At 38.6% G+C, this 22522-nt stretch overlaps 1 protein-coding gene across 1 annotated transcript in view; it reads left to right on the top strand.

The window, feature by feature from the left end:
- Positions 1-22277, top strand: part of tdrd9 (tudor domain containing 9) — a 29266-nt gene extending 6989 nt beyond the window's left edge. The window contains exons 7-35 of the mRNA XM_023951948.2: positions 70-234; positions 321-424; positions 508-621; positions 2350-2434; positions 2502-2559; positions 2643-2747; positions 2826-2923; positions 3702-3833; positions 5508-5670; positions 5772-5835; positions 6035-6098; positions 6191-6235; positions 6950-7003; positions 7250-7366; positions 7462-7569; positions 8085-8185; positions 8281-8451; positions 11340-11451; positions 11531-11746; positions 12585-12674; positions 12780-13037; positions 13594-13758; positions 15234-15304; positions 15379-15488; positions 16893-16989; positions 19019-19157; positions 19430-19548; positions 21026-21098; positions 21923-22277. Coding sequence (XP_023807716.1) covers positions 70-234; positions 321-424; positions 508-621; positions 2350-2434; positions 2502-2559; positions 2643-2747; positions 2826-2923; positions 3702-3833; positions 5508-5670; positions 5772-5835; positions 6035-6098; positions 6191-6235; positions 6950-7003; positions 7250-7366; positions 7462-7569; positions 8085-8185; positions 8281-8451; positions 11340-11451; positions 11531-11746; positions 12585-12674; positions 12780-13037; positions 13594-13758; positions 15234-15304; positions 15379-15488; positions 16893-16989; positions 19019-19157; positions 19430-19548; positions 21026-21098; positions 21923-22021 — 3297 coding nt within the window. The 3' untranslated portion in view covers positions 22022-22277. The remainder of the gene's footprint in view (positions 1-69; positions 235-320; positions 425-507; positions 622-2349; positions 2435-2501; positions 2560-2642; positions 2748-2825; positions 2924-3701; positions 3834-5507; positions 5671-5771; positions 5836-6034; positions 6099-6190; positions 6236-6949; positions 7004-7249; positions 7367-7461; positions 7570-8084; positions 8186-8280; positions 8452-11339; positions 11452-11530; positions 11747-12584; positions 12675-12779; positions 13038-13593; positions 13759-15233; positions 15305-15378; positions 15489-16892; positions 16990-19018; positions 19158-19429; positions 19549-21025; positions 21099-21922) is intronic.
- The last annotated feature ends 245 nt before the right edge of the window (positions 22278-22522 follow it).

Below are 22522 nucleotides of genomic sequence, written 5' to 3' on the forward strand. Positions count from 1 at the left end.
TGCCTCATGAGACCGAAGTTCTACCGATCATACCACAACTTGATTTACCGATATTCACCTTTTCATCAGATTGTCCTCATGTCAGCCACCATCAACTGCAGAGAGTTTGCCGAGTACTTTAGTACTCCTGTGTGTGGCAGAATGATCCCCGCCTATGTTTTTGAAGTGGAGGGAGCCCCCTACACCATTGAAGAGTTTTACCTGGACGACCTTCATAAACTGTTTCCGTGCAGGGTAAATTGAATGTAAATTATGTTGTTACTCCTGTTCTAAAATGTCATCCTGAGTGCTTTATTTGTTAATAATTGCATTTTTTCCAGATGAAGTTTCCTCAGTCAGATTTTCCGTGCATCCCTGAGGAGATGTACAGTGTTGCCATCAGTCTAATCCAGAGCTTTGATGACATGGAAGATAAGGATTCTCGGTAGGACTCAAGTATTTTCTTATGTTAGGCCTGCTAATGGAGCAAAATAAAACTTTATTTGATCTTTTTCATTGCATTAACAGTGAAAAAGAAGATGGTAAAGGTGTGGCGGAGAAAGGCAGTGTTTTAGTTTTCCTTCCTGGCATAAACGAGATAAGCTCCATGCAGGAGGCCTTGGGCAAACTCATCCAGAAAAGGTGAGCAGAGGAATGCACATCTGTGTAAGGTTTTTGCTTTGTTTGTTATGTCTTCATTTAGAAACTGTGGTCACATTTCAATCCATCAAAGAATTGGCGGCTTCGTATGGGGCATTCTGATCTGTAATCAGTTTTTATTTTAATTCTCATTATTATTATCAGTGTTATAAATTTCCAGCTTTTGATTACAGATGAATACTCTTGTAAAAGTTTGCATATTACGAACAGATCACAACATTTTATGACGATATAGTGCAGCTTGGTCTTGTGCTGGCGATCGACACCGGTGGCGCTGTAGCTTGGCTACAGTGTGAACACGGCGTGCACTACTTTGTTTCTATGCGGCTTAAAAAGACGGGGTCTCTGTCTTTCCTCACTACTTTTTCTTTTTTTTCTTCCAATAACGTGGCTTGTAAGAGCGCCAACATCAGTAACCTGTCCAAACACCACGCTAATGTACACCATGTTCTAGTCGTGAGGTACGCAGCGTTTGACCTTCCAAGTGACACGTCTAGCGCTGCTATAGTTTCAACAAGTGTGTTTTCAGAGATAAGGGCAGTAAGTTTTAATAAAAAGGAGGGAAAAATGAATATGGCTACCAGCTCTGTAAAAAAACAATGATCTTTTTTTTTTTAACAGACTGAACGTTCATATTGTGCCTCCACATTAATAAATTACCTACAATGTAAAATTAATTAAAAAAAAGACATTGCATTTTTATTTCCTCTGTTATTCTTTGAAATTTGGAGGCTATTTGATATACTCTATTTTAGTTCTTAATTGCCCTGTTTAAGTTGCTACTTTGAAGTGTTGTTTTCACACAAAAGTATTGCTAAGAATACCGGATCGATGAGCAGTATGGATAAGATGAGTAGTATCGATAAGATCTTAACTATATCTGTCTGTAAGTGCAGCAGAATACGGCACTAGTTTGAGCAGGAAGAGCAAAAAGAACCGTTGGGTGAAGTTATCGAGATATTCACAGATTCGGACTTCCAGATTCAACAACTCTTTTGATAAATGTTTTACAATAACAGGAAGTAACTGTTTTGTTTTAACTCCATCAACAACCTACAAAGGCATTTAAAAAGAAAAAAGATCAGGTTTATGTTTATCTTCAATTAGATTTGCCATCTCTGTGTTGCCGACAGAGACAGCAGCGGCTGCCAAGGGACCGTCTGCAAAGTGCAAGCTCTTTGTTAAAAATGAAGAAATTCATCATGTCTCAAAAACAACCAAAACAAATGAGATAGTCATAAATACCGTATTCATCATATTTAAAGTAGTTAGTAGTAGTTATCATTAATCTTTAAGAATTTTTCATGGAGATACGAATCACATATGATTAAAAATGTTCAATGGCTCTGAAGATACTGAAGCTACAGTCACTAAATTTGTTTCTCATGACTAATAATCACCTATTTTTGCTAGTTTATAGTTAACCATTTTTTCTAGTTGATAGTTGTACTATTTTTGCTTGATTGTTAAAGCTACTAGACAGAAGTGCTCTGTTTAACTGCTAAATGATCAAAGAAGGCTAATAAATATCAAAATTGTGGAAAACCTGGATGTTTACTCTTTAAAAAAAAAAAAAAAAAAAGTATTACGAAAAGAATCTGACTGGGACTACCGGTATGTATCGACAGATACTCAAAATCAAATGACTCGCAATAGTTCCCAAAAAACCTGATCGAGATGTACTTTGGTGTGATTTTCCATTTTTCTCAGACTGCAGGTTTTCCCTCTCCATTCATCTGTGACTTTGGAAGAGCAGAACAATGTATTCCTAACTCCTATTCCTGGATGCAGAAAGGTAAATAAACAAAAACACTATCTATCTAGATGGTCTAGCTTTACTGACCGCCTGCTCTTCTTCACAGGTTATCCTTTCCACCAACATTGCTGAGAGTTCTGTCACTGTTCCTGATGTCAAATATGGTGGACCCCATTTGTCTTTTTATTTTCATTTGATTTCTTTTTTGTTAAAATTATGTAACTTGGGTCGTATGGTTTTTCCACAGTGATTGACTTTTGTTTGGTCCGCCAAATGGTCTGTGACCCAGACACCAATTATCAGAGCCTCCGTCTGACGTGGGCGGCTAAAACCAACTGCAACCAACGAAAAGGTTAACCGGGTGTACAGAATTTTCTTGATTTGAAATTTTACTTTTTTGATGTTTTACTTAAAACCTTTTTTCTCTCAGGAAGAGCAGGTCGAGTGTCGAAAGGCTACTGTTACCGTCTTGTGACCAAAGCATTCTGGAAAACAGAAATCCCAGAGTACATGACTCCTGAGATGCTGGTAGGAGCTTCGGTTTAATACTTCTGACATTGAGTATCAGCAGGTTAAAGTTTTGTTCTAAATAATATTTTTAAATGTGCTACAGCAGCAAAATAATAGACCCTAAAGAAGGGGTGTCCACACTTTTTGCGTGTGAGCTACTTTTGATACGACAATGTCTTAAAGCTCTGTCTGTGTTTATGTATTGATATTTCAAAAACGACACAGTAATAGTACACAAATCTTTGTGAGGAAATACTTTTGTATTAACAGATGAGGCGTTTTATTACAAAAACAGAAAGCAGTAACCATCGTATTTCATGCTCTGCTGTAAACCGTGCAATGAAGCGCATGCTACAGAAAAACTCTGCTGCTTTTGTGAGCTCGGATCCATCGGGCGGAACTGTGGAGGCCCGCGAGACGATTTGGGCCTCAATAAACACTTCAGTGGGCCGGACTGGTCTTCTGCCTGGGACTTGACGTCCCATGGGGCACGCAATGACTTTTTGATGACTGACAGAATTTGCGCTCAGTGTATGTAAACACGCATGTGCAGTGACGTAAAGTAAAGTTTTCAGGGGATAAATTACTTTTCATTTGGGCGTGGAAAAATCTCAATATTTTCAGATTTTTATGGCAGCACATTGCCCTTTATCCTAAATATTGCATATTTTAGTTTCCAAAATATAGTGTTGACATGGCAGCTTTTTCTTATTATATGACATGACTGAGAGTAAGATCTGATTATGGATGTCAGTGTCAACTTACGGTCAAAGGCATTCTGTTTTCCTCTCCTCAGCTCGCTCCCTTGTCCTCCATCATGTTGAAGGTGAAACTGCTCGACATCGGAGATCCCTGCTCTCTCCTCTCCACGGCGCTGTCTCCTCCCAGTGTTGATAACATTGTTAGAACTGTCCTGCAACTTAAAGAAGTGAGTGAAAGGATTAAATCCTCAAATATTGTAAAGTTTAGGGATTCAAATACGTGGTTATTTAGAGCAGCCAATTGAAGGCTTGCTACAGACTGATTACACAATTAAGGCAGTTGTGGTCTAGAGACCAGTGAAAGGAGATCTGGACTGTAAGATGTCATTTTTTGCTTCCCACTAACTGGTAGGATCTTGAGCTTGGTTCCTTCTAGCTTCTATACCAGCTGGACATTTAACCCAACTTGTCTCTGGATGCATAATGTTTTATTTTTTTTATCTGATTCTGAACAATGTTTTATTTGGGAAAAACAGAAATTCCACACGTTTTCAGAATTGTAGCACCTTTAACTAAACTTTTTGATGTAAATAAACGGTTTAGCGTGCAAGATGAGCTTAAAATGAGATAAAAATGCTGATTGCTTTATTCCTTTCAAAATTGATATCAACAAAGGTTTTCAGATTTTTTAAAACCGTTAAACCTTTTACACCTGTGCTTTAGCTCCAGTGTTTACATTCCTTCGACTACCTTAACTTTTCAACCCTTACCACGATAAACGCGAATGAAAGAGAAAAGTGGCTTTGCACCGATATGCAACATTTTATATTAGTAATGTGTTTCATACGGGTGAAAAGCTTCTTTAAAGCTTTTTTCTCTGCGAATCAGCTGACTCACGTTGAACGGATAAGGACTTGTGGTATGTCAAAGGACATAGTAGGTTTTGACAAAGACTTCTGTGGTGTTAAATGTTTGTAGCCTAAAATGGGGGGAAAAAACTTTACTGTTAGGTTTCGCCTGTTAAATTTGACTTTTTCCACCCAAAAAAAAAGTATTTTTCTACCGAAATGGGTGTAAGGGCGTGAATTTCTAGTTCCAGTTGAGGACTTCCAGTTCTGGCTAATGATGGGCGCTATCTTGTTGTCTGCTGCCCGCTTGCATCTTTCTGTGTCTGACCGTTGATGTATTTAAGTTGTCCTAGGTCACCTGTTTTACCTGCATCTGCTACCGGGGCTTTTGCTCTGGCTGGGAACACAATTTACATCATAGCTAAAGCAAAACCCCAGAGCTAGCAAAATGAACAAAAAAAAAATGTCTTTGGAAAGGTTCAAAGTAAAAGAGCCAATGAGAAGCCCTACTGATGAGGACTTTTCACATAAAGTTGCAAACACAGAGGATTTGCATTCATTATATTTTTTGTTGTGTGAACTTGCCACATCTTAAAGACCCATCCGTGAAAAATGATTTCTGAAATTCAACTTGTCCGTGTGGAAAAAAAAAAGATTGGGAGCCACTGCTAAAATCTCAAAGATCATAACAATAGTGGTGTTTTGATCTTTCAAGGGTTGCATACATCTATATCGACGGTGTCTCCTGGTGCTTTTCCCTGTGTACAGCAGAACACTGCTTTGTTGAATTGTTTTGCGCTAACAATGAAATATTTGCTTTTCTTCACTGATATTTATATGATAAAATATTTTTTTTATTCACTCCAAAATATGAACTAATCTAACCATCTAACCAAGGACCATTTACAAAAAAAGTCAAAAATAAAAGAAAATTAGATTGTAAAAGTACACAACAAATCTAAAAGACAAAGAAAAAAGTGTCAATTTTTAAAGTTAGACTTATTTTAGAGTTTTAAACCGAGCTTTATGCTTCTACACGCTCTTCTTCTTCAGATCGGAGCCCTGTCTGTGAGAAGCGATGGCAGGGATCAGAACTACGATGGGGAGCTGACATTTCTGGGCAGGGTGCTGGCACACTTGCCTGTAGACCTGCGACTGGGGAAGATGATTGTTCTCGGCCATGTCTTTGGATGCCTTGATGAATGCCTGATCATAGGTCAGTCCTCCAGAAACCTGCCAAGCTTTCGTTTGAGAAGACTTTTTAACTGTGTTCAGCTTTTTTGTTGATTATTTTGATATTTTTTCCCTTTTGTTTAGGTGCGTCACAGTCCTTGAAGAACATGTTTTCTGTCCCTTACTTGCAGCAGCTGGCAGGCCACAGGTGAGCAGCTTCAGCTCTACTGGCTTTGTGTTTTGTCCTTTTAAACCATTTTCACATTAAAGTTAAAACAGGGTTTTGTTCTTTTGAACACTTCAAAACTGGAAATGAATTTTCTCACGCCACAATTCAGGTAACATGACTGACATGACGGCATCTTGTTTGAATAAATTCTGCACCTTTCTACTCATTGCCATTTCAGGAGCAAGCTGGCTTTTGCTGATGGCTCGCAAAGTGATTCCATTGCTTTGGTTAATGCTTTCAAGGTGATATTAAATCATTAAAAATGTGTTTTTTATCTAAAGTATTTCATAAGACTTTCACTTTGAAATGTTTGATTTTTTTACCTTTATGTCAGACATGGTACCAGTCCAAAAAGAAAGGTGAACTGAGGCAATGGAAGGTAAAGTAATCCTCAAATGTGGTTTGATGGACAAAATCAGAGTATTTATCTTTGCAGTTACATGTTAATGATCTTGGATGAAAGTATTATACACTTTCTTTATAATTTGCTCTTATTTAGGAGCTTTAAGTAACTGTTTGCCAAAGAATTATTATGTAGACCTATCGCGTTCACTATCTGTGTGCGGTTCGTCAAATATTAATTTTTCCACCCAGTGCAGTTTTGAATACTTTTTTTTAAGCAGCACTCCTTCTTCTGATTGGTTGAAGGCCTTGTTAATCAATCTCTTCCATGCCTAGAAAATGCATTCGGTTTGCCAGATCTTCACAAGTCCTCAACAGCGAGCACATTTTTGTTTATATTCTGTAAAACTGGACTTTTTTTCTATGAAGGTTTGAAATTTGAGAGTTTAAAGAAGAGAGAAGATTGTGAAAATGTAAATGTATGTCTGAGAAAAGTGTATAAAAAGTGTAGTGAGGTGATTTACACCCTTAAAACATCTGTAGTCCTACTTTTCTGTTTTCACCTATTGCGCCTGACCTTCAAAATGTAACTCCCGTTATAAACAGGGGAACACTGTTTGTTTTATTTTATTTTGTAACAAGATTTCTTTTTCCTAATCCTATATTTTCTATAACAAATACAAAAAATTCATAACGTCTTTTTGTCAAATTGTAAAGATTATTGTTCTATTTTTTCCTTGTCTTTCTTTAGGATGAGCTGAATTGGGGTAAAGAGAACTTCATTCAGATAAAGAGCATCAGAGAGGTACGGAGAGCCTTTTGGAATGGAAAAACAAACTGCTTTCATCTCGAAAGACCAGAGCAAATATTTGAACTAACCCGTTGTCACAGGGACCCAGTTAAGCAGAAAGAAATACTGTGGTAATAGAACCCACAATGTCATGTCCACATGTGTGGACGCCAAGTCTTAAGTGGTTAAAGGAAGGTGTTTGTTTTTTAACAAATCATGGTGTTCTTGACAATCACAATTCTTGCTTTATTCTTCATCAAGGTAGCAGAGCTGTATGAGGAGCTGAAGACACGTGTGTCCCAGTTCAACATGCATGTCACTGAGGATACTCAGCTGCCAGACTACACCAGCATACATAAGCAGAGGTTCATTCTTCAGGTGAATTTATAAACAATTTTACTGGTTGGTATGGTTTTGTTGTTGGCTCTTTAGTGAGCATAACTAAATATCAGTTTTTCATGATTGTGTTTTAGGTGGCTATTGCTGGCGCCTACTACCCCAACTACTTTGTCCAGATGGAAATGGATGAACAAATGGCTACCAAGGACATGTGTGGACTAAATCCTCAAACTACAGTGATGGTATCAGCTTTTGAAAAGAATGATAGAAACACACGAAAACCCATAAGAACCTTAACATTTATTAAATACTTGGCTGTTTTGAGTCAGTTCGAGTACTTTTTAAGCAAGTCAGTTAAATGAATTTGTAAATGAGAAGTTGATATCAATATATTGATTAAAGTCTATATTTTCAGTATCATATTAATTGAATTTTAAGAAGTCTTGGTCTTTACTAGAGGTAGACATGTTGGGCTGGCCTTGGTGCAGAGGTAATGTTTGACCTGTGATCGGAAGATCGCAAGGTTCGGTTCCTGCCTTGTCTGCCCATGTACCAAAGTTTATTTGGGTGGTGTATCCTTGTAGATATACTATGTGTTTACCATGCAATAATCCACAGATGCTGCAAGCCCAAGGTTTATGTGGTTTCCCTCTTCTGCTCTTAAATGATAAGGATTTCTAGAAATGTTTTATTTGAGCATTGTTGGTTCACAATTGTAAGTTTCTTTACTTTATCATCAAACCTCGTTTGTTTCCAGCTGAGGAGACTCCCCCCATACAGTTTCTTGTATTACAAGCAGCTGCTGTCTGTATTCCGTCTGTGCGGACAGGTGAAGACCGTTCACTTTGAAAACACCAGGTATTAAAGTCAAAACAGAAACACATTCGCATATATTTGTTTATTACAATTTGTGCTCTAATGTTATTCAATCGTGTCTTTGATCACTGTCTTAGAGTATTTGTGGAGTTCAGCAATGCATCCAGCAACTCAGAGGTACTGTCGGAAGTGTCTCTGGCTCTGCTTTTGGCTCGTCAGGGTTCTCCAATGGAGATTTCCGTCTACCCCACGGGGCAAATAGAGGCATTTACTGGGGACAGATCCATATCTCACCTGAAATATGGACGGTATGACTTTTATTAGTATTCAAGTAGGGGGGGAGGGTTTGGGAAAAGGAGAATGTACTACATTTTTAGGTTCTTAAAATTCACCTGTGAGGTTCGAGACATCACTTTGTGAAGTTCACACCGATGAAAATTGTGTTTTTAACATGTTCTTGTGGCATTTTTTCATGACAGAGGATTCACATAACGAAAATTGAGCTTACAATTGGAGTTCTGAGTATTTCATTAGTCAAATCGTTGTTAATCAGGAGCAGACAAAAAAAATCTTTTGAAAAAGAGCAAATTTGTTACATGGAAAGTACACTGGGCGGGCCACCAGCTCCCTGTTCCATTCCATTTTTGATGCATCCAGTAGATCAGGGGGGGGCAATTATTTTAACTGGCGGGCCACATTGGGATCTAAAATTCGATAGAAGGGCTGGACCACGAGCAGATGCGTGGAGTGAAAATGAGAGAACATGGAATGTAGATGAAACATTTGGATTGAAAATTATATTCTAAAACAGAATATTTTTTATTGTGAAGCCCTTTGGTACCTTCAAGGAGTTGTTAAGTGCTATACGAATAAAGTTTCATTCATTCATGATCTTTTTGATAAAATAAATAATTTTTTTACGAAATAAAATAATGACCAAATAACACTCTGTAGGATTTTCAAAGACAAAAATTCAGGAAAAATATACTGATACATTTATAAAAACACAAAAAAACAATAAATAATGGATCCTCTCCCGTCATGATTCTGCAGAGACTTTGAGTTCATCACACGTCTCACAGTTTGAGCAGCTGCGCTGTGTCCTGCGCGTCTGTTTCTCATCCAGGAATAATTAAAAAGGAAATTTCTATGTCTTCTGCTGCAGCTACACATATATCTGCATTACCTTTTCCCCAGTACAGAGTTCCCTCGTTTCTTGCAGGAGTTAAGTTCTAAAAATAACCGTGATCGGTGAAATCCACGGAGTCTGATTACAGACCTTTATGGCAGTAAAACTCCTCATTGCCTAAATACACTTTTCTCAGACAGACATGAACATTTTGACCCTTTTCTATTGTTTAAATTTTAAACCTTCATAAAAAATAAGGTCCAGGATCTTAGAATGAAAACAAAGCTCTGATCGCGATCACAGATTTCTGTAGATCTGAAGAGCTCTGCGTTTCTGTATAGGAGGGACGGCACGGAGGAGATTGATTGGCAAGGTCTCCAGCCAATCAGGACACAGAACAGGGTGCGCTGTTTAAAAAAAGCAGCATAATCGCTCTGAAAGAATGAGCTGCGACGTAGAAAGGGATAGGGATGGGTATTGTTAAGGTTTTAACGGTACTACTACTCTTATTGATACTGCTCATCGATCCGGTATTCTAACGATATTCTTATCGATACTTTTTGAGGATGAAAAATAAATGAATAACAAATTAAGAACATAAAGTATTTTATGTCCTCATTATAAAACATTGTTTCTTTATCAAAACAAAGTAAAATACATGAAAAAATGAGTTATTTAAAGAAAAATAAACAGCAATTTTTTTGACATATTGCTGTCATGATGTAAATATAAAACAAATTAAATAAATGTTTGAGTTCATAAAATCATCCCAGAGAAAGTCTCTGCTTCAACTCCCGCAGTGAAAGCTGCGTCTTAACCTGACGCCCGTGTTTCCATCTCTCTGACAGTTTGAAGCCAAAGCCCCTCTCCCGCCTCTCTACCTGTTTTTCCTCTCTCATATCTTCTGTGGTTTCCCCGCGCCCCTTCAGTGTGTTCTACACAGAGAGCGCAAAATAAGGCCATCATAGCAGCAGGTTGACACGATGTTCGGGGCGCTCTAGTGCAGATTTAATTAATTTTACGTGCGCGCCGCATGCTGTCTGAACAACAGCCCCGCCCCCCGTGCACACCAATAGCCAGACAGACCTCTCCTCTTCAGCGAGAATAGCTAAATTAATATAATCATTAATTAACGGAAATTTGACTGACTTGGTGAGTTAAATATGGCAGATAACGTTTATATCTTGTGGGACACAAAAAAGACTTCTCCAGTACCGATAGCAGAGCCGTTGAGGTCAGATCTTAACGATACTGCGGTCTGGAAGAATGTTGCCCCGGGGCTCGTTCAATACCGGGGCTCGGTACCCATCCCTAGAAAGGGAAGACTGTCTTCTGTTCTATTTCACAGGGATTTTAGAGGCTTTCAGATCGGAACACAGACTGCAGAAGGGGGGAATAAAATATTACGTCTTGATTAAAAAAACAAAACAAAAAACCATGGGTCTGTGATATTGTTCAGTGGGCTGGACCAAACATGGAGGCAGGCCGGATCCAGCCTGTGGGCCGCACTTCGCCCACCCTTGCACTAGAGCTTTGTACAACTTAGTTTTCCTCGTCGGAGGTTGCATCTGGCTCAACCTTTTTAAAATACTATAAAAAGTTAGCAAAAAAAATCCCTACATATTTCTGATAAGTTCTGAATTATATTTATTGAAAATACTGGTTTAAAATAGTATTTTTGAATAATAGTTCAAGTTAATGGAGTACTATCACCAAAACTAGCAGTACACGCTGATACTTAAGTGTTGTGAATTTGTGCCACATATTTAATCTTTGAAACTGGACATGATTGGTCCCGGTTAGTTCTTGGATGGGAGACCACCTGGGTCCACCAGATGCTTAAAGTTAATGCAACGGCATGGTGGCACTTTTCAGTGTTTTCATGTGCCGTTCCCAAGTCCAGTTAAATCAGAGGCCAAGGAAGGGAATCTGTTAAAGCCATGTAAAATTTGTAAAGGATCAGGTGAATTGTTGTGGTACCCAATAGGAAAAACAAAGCATTGTAGGTGTTGTTTCATTAAGATTTATTGCAGTAATCTATATGCCACATTTCTGTGTGTTGTGCAGATTGACTGCTGACATCCAGACCCTGTCTGTCAGCCCGATGGAAATTGGAAGGAGCACTGCTGACCTGGACAGGCTACCACCCAGCCGCTTGTTCATTGTGAACATCACAGAGGTCAGTTCATTACCATAAAGAAGATTTGTATCTAAACTCTAGATTTTTTTATAACCCCAAGTTTTTGTTTTGCTTGCAGGTGGTGGATGTGGGACATTTCTGGGGATATCCTTCAGATGAAGAAAGCATGACAAAGCAACAGAAACTCACCACAGAGATCAACTCACGCACCCTGAATCCTGTGACTGTGGCACTCCACCCTAATATGTGCGTGCTGGCGCCATACGCCGAAAATGCTGAGCAGAGCTTGTATTACAGAGCTAAGATCCTCCACATTTCTGCTAATGTAGTGGAGGTGAGTAAGGCACAAGCACAACAGCAGGTTCATGTGTTTCTTGGTCATCTGAAAATCCAAAAAATCTTTTTTTATTGGTGCTTGTATTTGTTGCACAAACTTACAAAAGCTCCAATGGAAATTGTTTGAACATGTTCTTGTAGCATTTTTCTCATTATGGAGGACATATATGAAGAAAATTAAGATTAAAACCGCATTTCTGAGTATTTCTTTATTCAATCGCGGGGGAACCAGGAGCAGATGACAAAATGTTGTCTGAAAAAGGTTGTAGTTGTTATGCAGGCCGCAAGCATCCACTTCCAGACAAATAGAACCAAGTACGTCTTTGTTTTCCTCATCTGGCTCAAAACTGCTCGACTGGATAGCTCCTATATTGCAGGCCATTTTTATTGCATTGCTAATGTTAAGTTGGGGTTGTGAGGTGCTGTAGGCTAGCAGGGGAGGGTGTAAACAAAGGATTGATGGGGAATCGGGGCTGGCTTACTGCCCAACAACAGTCCCACCCACAACTCAAAGGGGAATTCCTAATAAACTACTGCTGCTCTGCTGAAACTATGTCCTTGGGAAAAAACAGTTTTTTTGCTTTTGGTTAAAAATTGCATCATCATAATTAATATCACTAGGAATGTTGATAGATCAAAAGATAATCAGAGTGGGACTTCTAAAAGAATGACTTATATTTCAGCAAAGTTTTCCTACAGAAATGGCATAAGTTTTGGTCCTGGTTACATTTTTTACCTTTTTAATAATTACACAGAGGTAGTTGCAGGGCAGTAATGTCCTGTGTAGTTCTTCTGACAGAGCTTCATGCTAAACTTCATTCTTTTCAACGTTCCAGGTTTTTTTTGTGGACTTTGGCAACAAAGCGGTTGTTGCTAGCAAAAATCTGAGAGAAATCCCGTCTGACCTGCTCTCTCACCCTTTCCAGGTTGCTATGCCATAAATCAAACCATTAACCAGAAAAATGAATGTATTTCCTTTTATTAGCGACTTTAATTTAAATAAACCTTTTTTTCCCTCCTCGCGATCTTAGGGCATGGAGTTCCAACTTGCTGGAATGAGTCCCTCAGCCAAGTCAATCATCCTGGGGAACAAATGGAGCAGTCAAGCCCGAAACGATTTCAGCTCATTGATCAAAGGCCAATTAGTCATGGTGTCTGTGTACTCCATTCTGCACGGTGTCATCCATGTGGATATGCTCATCAACACGCAGTCCAAAGAAATCAGCATGGTGGACATTTTGGTGGAGAATGGACACGCTGTGAAGACAGAGGAGAGCTATGACTCAAAGGTAAAGGGGTCACGATGCTGAACTTAATGCTGCGAATGCAGTTTCCATAAACACACCCACCCATACATTTCTATATTACAGATGTATAAGTTATATAGAAAATTCATATGACTTTTTTTTCTGCCCTCTGAAAACAAACACGAATGAGTTTAAGAACAAAAATCATATTGTTTAACAACAAATACAGAAATGATTTTTGATGGGTATGTACATATATTGAAAACATAAATAAACTGTGATATATCTGTAAATATGTATGAATATAAACTTGAAATATGTGTGGATGGACTTTGATGTGTTGAGGAATAAGATTTAAGTGGAACCAAATGGGTGTTTATAAATGACATGTGTGTGGTTAATGTTTCCATATGTGGGTATTTAATACTGTATGTAAGTGTACTTGTTAGAAATAGAACAGGACAATAATAGATGGTGGATGCACTGGGTATGGTAGTGTAGTAGTATCCCCTTTTACAGCACATGATAGTCTTTTAGGACTTTAGTGTGGGGGTCTCATTTCCCTTTATTTTTATGGGATTCTTTGATTGTGTTGCAGCAAAACCACGAGGTGCTGATGTCTGTGTACCAGGACAAACAGAATGGAAAGTATGTTCCCAATTCTGTTGGTGGCTCCTGGAAAGAGCGCATGGAAGAGGACAAGGAGCTCATCCACAGTCTCCTTTGTCACTTTTCCAAAAGGCAGAACATCTCCAGCAATAAGGTCAAATCATTTGATCATTTGAAGTGTTAAAGACTGTAAACTGTGGTCTCCAACATTTTTCAGGCCAGATCAGTTTAATGCCAGACAATATTTTAATGGACCGCACTGCAGGGTCCAAAGTTTACGCTTAGTACTTTTAAGCTTTTTATTTTATTTTTTTACATTAAAATGCTTTTACATGAAATTTAGTTGAAAAATATCTGAAAACATTAGTAGATTTTTTTTTTTACAGATGACAAAGAATCAAGTTTTTTTGTAGAAGTTGGTTCTGATTTGTAAATAATTTGATAACAGCGACATTAGTTTTTTCATAGTACACTATTATAACACCGAGACCTCAACCCAGTCTGGGATCATCTTTCAGGACAAAAAGATTTATTCAATTTTGTTTTTACATAAATCCTGATTCGTTGTGATTTTTCTTTTGTTTTTAACACAGAAGAAATTTTTCTGTGCTCAAGTTTTTTAACAGTTGCCTGCCTAATTCAACCTTTCCGTAAGAAAATTCATAAATGTCTTTTTTACAAGTTTCCACAAATCAGCAACTTTGTTTGATTGAATCTTCATTCTCTGTAAAATGTTAGGTTTAAATGTTGACTTTGTGATGACGATTTCCCCTTAACGTCAAAATGGATGCTAACAAATGGATGCTAACTTTAGCTGCGACCGACTTTTAAAGTGTGACGGATAAAGCAAAATAAAAATGACACAATCGTTGTAAAACTGGTATTTTCTAAATATAATGATATACATGAATCCACCTTGTCTGCAACTTCATTATCTGTGCATGTGAAACATTCAAAAGTCAGTCGCTGCAGCTTCTGGTACGTGGGAACAACTCTTAATAAATCCGTATTTGGAGGAAGCGTCCTGGTTTTGACTGTAAATAGCAGCTTAATGTTTTTTTGCAGTCAAAGGCTCTTCTCCGGGTTCTTCACTGACTTTTCTCCCTGAAGAAACTTTCAAAACATACTTGTGTGTTTTTTGTAAGCTTTTTTGATGCGTTGAGCTGCCAACTTAGCGGTTTAAGCAGCTGCTTAAAGTCACGTGACGTGTCGAGGCAGTATCAGAAAATAAACAAAACGGAAATAATCGAAGTTATCATATGTTTTTTTGTTTTTTTTCTGTCTGCAGCCTGGAGGTTGGGGACCACTGGTGTAAAATACCTTTTTGCTATTTAGTGATTTTGAAGCTTGCTTCAGTTTCCCTTTACGATATGAAAAAAACATATAATTAGGTGTAAAATGTGTATGGATCAACGAGTTGGTGATTTAGCATCCTGTTTTTGATGTTAGTCAGATTGTCCAGAAGATGGAGACATTTCTATGGTTTACTCCTAATGTTCATGTTTAAAGGCACGCCCAGTTGGATGATCAGAACAACACAACATCCTAAACACAGCTTATATATAATTAAAATTGTTGTAAATTATGTACTAATCCTAAAGATATGTTCTTCTTTCTTTGGCATTTTAGGTGCAATTGCAGGGACCACTGAGCTCTTACAAAGCAAAATTCTACCCTTTGAGCCAGATGACCTCTTACAAGTACACACCTTACATCCAGTAAGAGCATTCAATGGAAGCCTCTGCTTTTGCTGACAATGACTTCCCTCCCGCAGGACCGTGTCAATCGACAAATCCAGCATCAACTCCATAGCTCTCAATGAAAGCCCTCATCTCAAACATATGAGAATGCTGGTGGCTGGGACTGTGTCAGTCAATGCGTCAGGTACAGTATAGAGAAGTATTCACTCACTGCCCTCCTGTTTTTGGCAAACCTCACTTGTTAAAAGGGCTGTGGGATCTAATGTCAGCTCAGATTTTTTTATTAGAGACTAGCCAACTTTAAAGTTTTTTTTTGTTTGTTTTTTAGGGCAACTTTAAATTTAGTCTGGTTATTGATAAATGCATTATGGGGCGTTGATTACATGTTTACCCAAAATTCTGACCTCGCCAATGAACCATCACTGTAGAAGTTTGACATCTTTCCTAAATTTTAGTTTCCTGTGTTAATTATAGCTTCTGTTTCTAAGTCTTAGCTGGAGAAATTGGCGCTTAATCTTGAATCCTTCTTGCTTTCAAACTGGAAGGGATGTTGCGAGTCCAAAGATGTTCTCATTTGAGCGTCTATATCTTAAATCCAACACAGTATTTCATGTCAGGCATTAACATTTTCTTCAAATTATTCTTCACAAACTGGGAATTTGTGTTTTTTTTGATAAACTATTTTCAAAAAGCTTTAAAATTGTATAAAATGATGTAGATGAATTTTTAGCCTTATTAAATATTTTTAGGGTTTGTGCTGTAATTTATTTAAAGTCTATCTCCGATTATCTTTTGATCTCTTGTAAAAGCAATCACAGTGCTCTTTTAATTATGATTATGCAGTTTTTAGCACATATCAAATAACCTGTCATTTTCTAGGACACAGTTTCTGCACAGAAGTAGTACCACTTTCGGCTTCTCCCATCAGGGGTCGCCACAGCGAACAAGTCGCATGGTAAATTTGGCAATGTTTTACGCCGGATGCCCTTCCTGACGCAACCTTCTCAAACTAGGCTTGGAACCGGCAGAGGTAGAGAAGGGAACAGGGAGCAACCCAGAGTCGAACTCGGGTTTCACGGATGGAAGGCGCCGCAAACCAGCATGAGCTAAACTGGCTCATTCTGCACAGAAGTAGTAGTATTAGAAAAAAACCTCGTGATTTGTGACCTTTGGCATGGGACAACCCTGTGACCCCCTCTTTCCCTCCGATTTCGCTGATACTTCTCTGTTTACACGCTCTTTCACAAACTAACACAAACAAAAATGGCAAGCAATATTGAAGCTGTCCAGTCGTACAGTTTTGTACCAGATGCCAGCTCAGACGAGGAAAACAAAGACGTACATGGATTTAGTCGTCTGCTAGTGATGCATCAGAATGGAGCAGAGCAGGGAGCTTGTGGCCCACCCAGCATTTTTTCTACATAACAAATACGATCTTTTTCAAACTGCATTTTTTTCATCTGCTCCTGATTTGAAACGATACTCAGAAAAGCTATTTTAAGCTTAATTTTTTTTTTATATGCTCTCCATCAAAAAAAATGCCACAAGAAGATCGGAGTGGGTCTTTAAGATGTGATTTGTGTTGCAGGTTCTTGCATACTCCTGAAAGATACCTCCTTCTTGCCTAACATCCCTGGGTTGCCTGCACTGGTGACAATGGTGTTCACCCCCATCATGGAGTTACGGTTAGTCCTGTAGTCGAAATTATACGCAGTAAAAGAAAAACTTAATTCCAGCCTGAGTGGGAAGTTTTTGTGATCTCCAGCAACAATACATTTTGGGCCGAATTATTTATTTGCATATATAGCTAGATCATTGTAACACATTCCTTTTATTTATTTTTATATATATATATATATATATATATATATATATATATATATATATATATATATATATATATATATATATATATATATATATATATATATATAGACACACACACATACAGTACAGACCAAAAGTTTGGACACACCTTCTCATTCAAAGAATTTTCTTTATTTTCATGACTATTAAAATTGTAGATTCACACCGAAGGCATAAAAACTATGAATTAACACGTGTGGAATTATATACATAACAAAAAAGTGTGAAACAACGGAAAAGGTGTCAGTCTTTGCATTCTCTTGATGAGCTTCAATTGTAGTCACCTGAAACGGTCTTCCAACAGTCTTGAAGGAGTTCCCAGAGATGCTTAGCACTTGTTGGCCTTTTTGCCTTCACTCTGCGGTCCAGCTCACCCCAAACCCTCTCCATTGGGTTCAGGTCCGGTGACTGTGGATGCCACGTCATCTGGTGCAGCACCCCATCACTGTCCTTGGTCAAATAGCCCTTACACAGCCTGGAAGTGTGTTTGGGGTCATAGATAGATAGATGGATATATAGATAGATACAATAACCAGACATACATGCTTAGATTTCACATTAGATCACTACTTTTAATTGTATGGGTTTGTTGTGAATAATTAAACTGGAGTGTATTTGTTCTAACACAGCTTTGCAAACCCTTGATGTGCTGCCACGTTCCTTTAGGATAAGAGCCTTCCTCTGGGGAACCCTTGAGCAAGCAATGCAGTCTTGATCTATTAGAGTGAAATGGATTTCTAGTGTTGTTTATAGCTAAGATAAAGGAGTTCTCTTAGGACCTGTAGTTGTGTTTTGTAGCTGCTCACAAATTAGGAAAGGGCTACAAGACCATTTCTAAATCTTTTCAAGTTTCAGTGGCAACAGTTAAATAAATTATTATTAAAGATACAAGATCCTCCGCACTGGAAAATCTCAGAGGACAAAGTTGGAATCCAAAAGGCACACCTGCACTGGCCTGGAAGATAGTTAGGGAGGTAAAGAAAATAATCCTACCGTCACCACCAAGAGCAGTCCTTATGAATCTGGGCTTATCTTTTGACAACATGTTGAGACAAACAGTCCAACAGACGCTGAACACAGCTGGATTCTAAGACTGCAGACCGAGGAGGAAACCACTTCTCCAGAAAAAGCATTCAGAAGTTCACAGCCCGTTCGCAAACTCTTATTTGGACCAAAAAAAAAGGCTTCTGTTTCGTGGTCTGATAAAACAGTCATGTTTACTTTCATTAAGCATAAAGAGGCGAAATCTTGTACCTAAAAACATCCTCACCACTGTCAAACATGGGGCTTTGGGGTTTAGGATTCTTAAAATCAGGGAGTCTGCAGAGAAACTGTTAGCCTTGTGCATCAGTGGACATTTTAGCATGCCAACAACCCATAACCAACAGCAGAAGGGATGAAGAAATGGACTAAAATGTAAATGTTTAGCAGTGATCCAGCCAGTGTCACCACTTAAATCCACATTTCCACTTTGGATGAAGCTAAAGCTCAGAGTGATGACAAGGAAACCCTCCAACCTGGAATAGTTGGAGCTTATTGCTGAAGAGACAAATTCACAAACATAGAAGATGTGTAGAAAGCTGGTTGGTAAATAAGATGCATTTAATTGCTATTATTATTATCAGTAAAGGCTTTTCTAATAATTAAAAAGCTTTAAAGCTCCGGTGTTAAAAAATTTCATTTATTACATTTCCAGCCTTGGCAGAATCACCGACATAATATGATTTACTGGTTGACAAGGTGAAACAGGTGTAAATGTGTTTTTTGATCAATGAAAAAATAAACTGATGCAAACCTAAGCACATTTGTAATCCTAACTGTGTAACTGTTTGTTTTTGTGACCTTTAGGACTGACAAAGAGAGGACCTGCTACACTGGAGCCCTCTGTGGCTTAGGCTACAACAGCCAGACACACGAGGTCATCCTGCCTGAGCACGACATTGAACTGGAGTTTGATGTCAAGTTTGATGTCGAGGACATCATCGAGGTAAAAAAAATGTATAATGAACAACATACTAATAAAAGACCAAATTTCTCAGGACTTTACGAAAAATTCAGGATAATTTTCAGTTTATCAAACAGAAAAACATTAACGGTATTTGTATCAAGGTTTTTGGCTACAACTGTAGGACAACTAGAAACTTGATATCACAGGAGCTTTTGATGTTAATTATTTACCCTTCTGATGTTAATCCTATTGGATGATGATCTCAGTATTTTCATTCTTCCTTTTCTTTTTCTTCTTTTTTTTTTTTTTAGATAAATGCATTGCGGATGTCCATAAACAGTCTTCTGTGTGAAGGGAGGGAAGGCACCCTGCATCTGGGTCCTGACAGGATTAGTCAGCTGCAGGAGGACTGCCGAGAACGCCTCATAAGGTCAAAACACATGCAGCCTCATCGTATTGTTAAAAAAAAAAAAGAGTCAAAAGGTTTGAACACGTGTGACTCGTTGCAGCATGTGGCATCTTTTGTTGCTCTTCATCAGATGACTGACAGATCAGAAGTGACATCAGTTAAAGGGGCTGTATCATGCCAAATCAGCTTTTAAGTGTATTATAATGTCAATTCCTCACAAACAGCCCCAAAGCGGATGTAAATAAGTGACAACGACCCACTTCCAGGAAGAGTCTGCACTGCCAGCACCGCCCCCAGGCTAACACAAACACCCACTTTGTCTGTGGAGTTATCAGTGATTAGAAAAAAAAAGGCTTTCATTTTAAGTGCACAATATTCACATCCATGTTTGCAAAAGTCTAGTTGTTGTTTGTTTTCGTGGACGAAACGCAAACAGGCCGACTCTAGGATGACGTCATGAAATGGGCGACACCCACAAGGAGTGAAAGCCGGTGCCTCAGATTGAGTCGTCTTAGTTCTGATAATTAGCTGTGAAAATAACTCCCTATTTCATTTAAGAAATTGTTCTTTGGTGTGCCAAAGGTAATATGTTGTCATAAATATGGACATAGTTTACTCTGAAAGGCTTAAGATAGGCATTGAATGAGCCCTGTAAGACCTGAACTATATAAATGTGCAAGCTTATTTGAAAAGGAATATTATTTTTAAAAGCACTTGTTTTGGTGTTCATTTCCGTTTGGAATTGACTACAATTGTCTTCACGCAGTCCAGAGAGTGACGGCAGAAATCTGTGTGAGCCTTTAGCTGTGATAATTTAGGATGTGGGAGGGGCTAAGAAAGCATCTGCCACTTTTTGAGAAGAAACAAAATGTGATTACCTGAAAATTAGGGCTGCACGATATGAGGAAAACTTGCGATATGCGATACTAGTGATCAATATTGCGATGATTTAAATAGGAAAACAATCAAAAACATCATTTCCAACAGTTGCAACAGTTTAATTTAAAGAAAAGTCACATACCTTATATTTACACTCCCAATGGCCCTCGTCTACATAGGGGGCGGGCATCTAGCACAAAAAGGCTCCGTCCGATTGGTCAACGTGAAGGCATAAAAAAGGTCAAAAGCATAAAATGATTTATTTGATTCGTTAAATACTTCAAGCTGCCATAAAATTGTTTTGGCACATTTAAGGTAACCATTTATTGCAATTTTCACAAACTTTTGCGATATATGTATTGCACAGCTTGATATCACGATAACGATAAAATTGCGATTCATTGTGTGTTTCGCTAGCCACCCTCTTTAAAAAGAGGAATCTATAAGCTTGTTAAATTTAGCATCACTTATTTTTTTATTGACTTAATACTCAAAAATCTTGTGATCAGCGTTCTTTTGATCAGTGTGAATTCTTTTATGTGCATCACAAGCTCTGTGTGTGCGTGCGTGCTCTTCTTTAACTTTTAATGGAGTTAATGTGCTTCTTTGCGTTATACAGACTCTTCACCAAGTCTCCTCCACGGGAACCCGTCACTCCACCTTTCAATGAGAACCGGGGAAAGTGGAACCTGGTATGGTACAGTGTCAAAGCTGCTTGAACAATTTACAGGACATCATGAGACCTGTTTTCCTTAAGCTACATCTCACACCAAACGCGATTTGTACGGCAGGGCCTGCCACTTTTAATTTAAGTCACCGGAGGGCTTGCTGGGTGTCGGGCGCGGCAGTCTTACAATATTGCATTCCAGGCGCAGCACAATTTCAAATATCTTAACTTAAAGAATTTGTTTCACGTCATTAATCAGGAAGTCAGCTTTAGGCCGTGGCATGATGACACGATAAGCAGGTGGAGTCCAAAACCAACATGGAGGAGAATCTGATTGTTCTCTTCCTGGAGTTCTTTTAAAAAAAAAAATTATGAAGACGATTCTAATTTTATTTGTCTTTATCTTTTCCCTCCTTGGACTAATGCAGTACAACAAGTTGTCAGACTGGGTCACAGAGACGGAAGTACTGCTGAAGACAGCGGTCATTGCAGTAGTTGGTGATCCTCATCGTTCTGGGAGAATCTCTTAATGATCTCATAAACCCAGACAGAGACGTGCTTAGCAACACAATTGTAGTGCTCTTTAAAATAACTAAAAATGATGATTTGTCTTCCATGCATTGACCGTACTATAAGGTATACAGTCAGTGCTTCCATGTAACTTTGGACCGTAGCTCCTCCCACATGCAAAGGGAGCCTCTGTTTATGAATGCGTTTTTTGTTCAAGCGCCCAGCCTTGAATTTGCTGCTCGCTAAACAGAGGTGAAGTATGCAAAGTGGCTGTGCGAATCGCGTTCGGTGTGGACGCAGCATTAGGCCCCTGTTTGATATGATGCGTTGGACTTGCAGGTGGATCCTTCGCTGTGGATGAACTTTACAGAAGAGGGAGCCGCAAACAGCAGAGGTGAATTTCTCAAGCTGCATCCTGTTACTCTGCTTAACAGTTAAAAGAGAAACAACTGCAACAAATGCACTGGATGCATTTACCCAAAATGTTTTATTATAACTGAGTGTTTTATTTAGATGGGCCTTTTCTAAGTTCTAATCAGTCAGGATCTTTAAGCTGTTCTATAAATCAAGATATTATTTTAGTATTATTGGAGGAGTCCTCTGTTTAGCTTGGAAGTTAAATTTGTAATTCAGTCCAGTTTGGTGCTGTAACACTGCTTCAGCTGTGTGACATTAAAAATAGTTTTCTGCAACAGATGAGGCTCGTCAGTCTTAAACCGGACGCTCATTGTGACCCTCAAGTCGAGTTAAAAATGTCAACACACACATGCACACTGTGCTACCACTATGAGAGGTGTGTCAGTGCCAGGGTGCATCAGTTTATTTATAACCCTCCCACCACTATTAGAGGGTTATCACCTCAACGTAGCTCTTGCACCATGCGGACATCTTCAGGACATCCTAAGAAGGAAAACTTATAAGTAAAGTGGCTGAGGAGAT

This window comes from Oryzias latipes, chromosome 22 (genome assembly GCF_053564925.1).
Source record: "Oryzias latipes strain Hd-rR chromosome 22, Olatipes_Hd-rR_3.1".
Lineage (NCBI taxonomy): Eukaryota > Metazoa > Chordata > Actinopteri > Beloniformes > Adrianichthyidae > Oryzias > Oryzias latipes.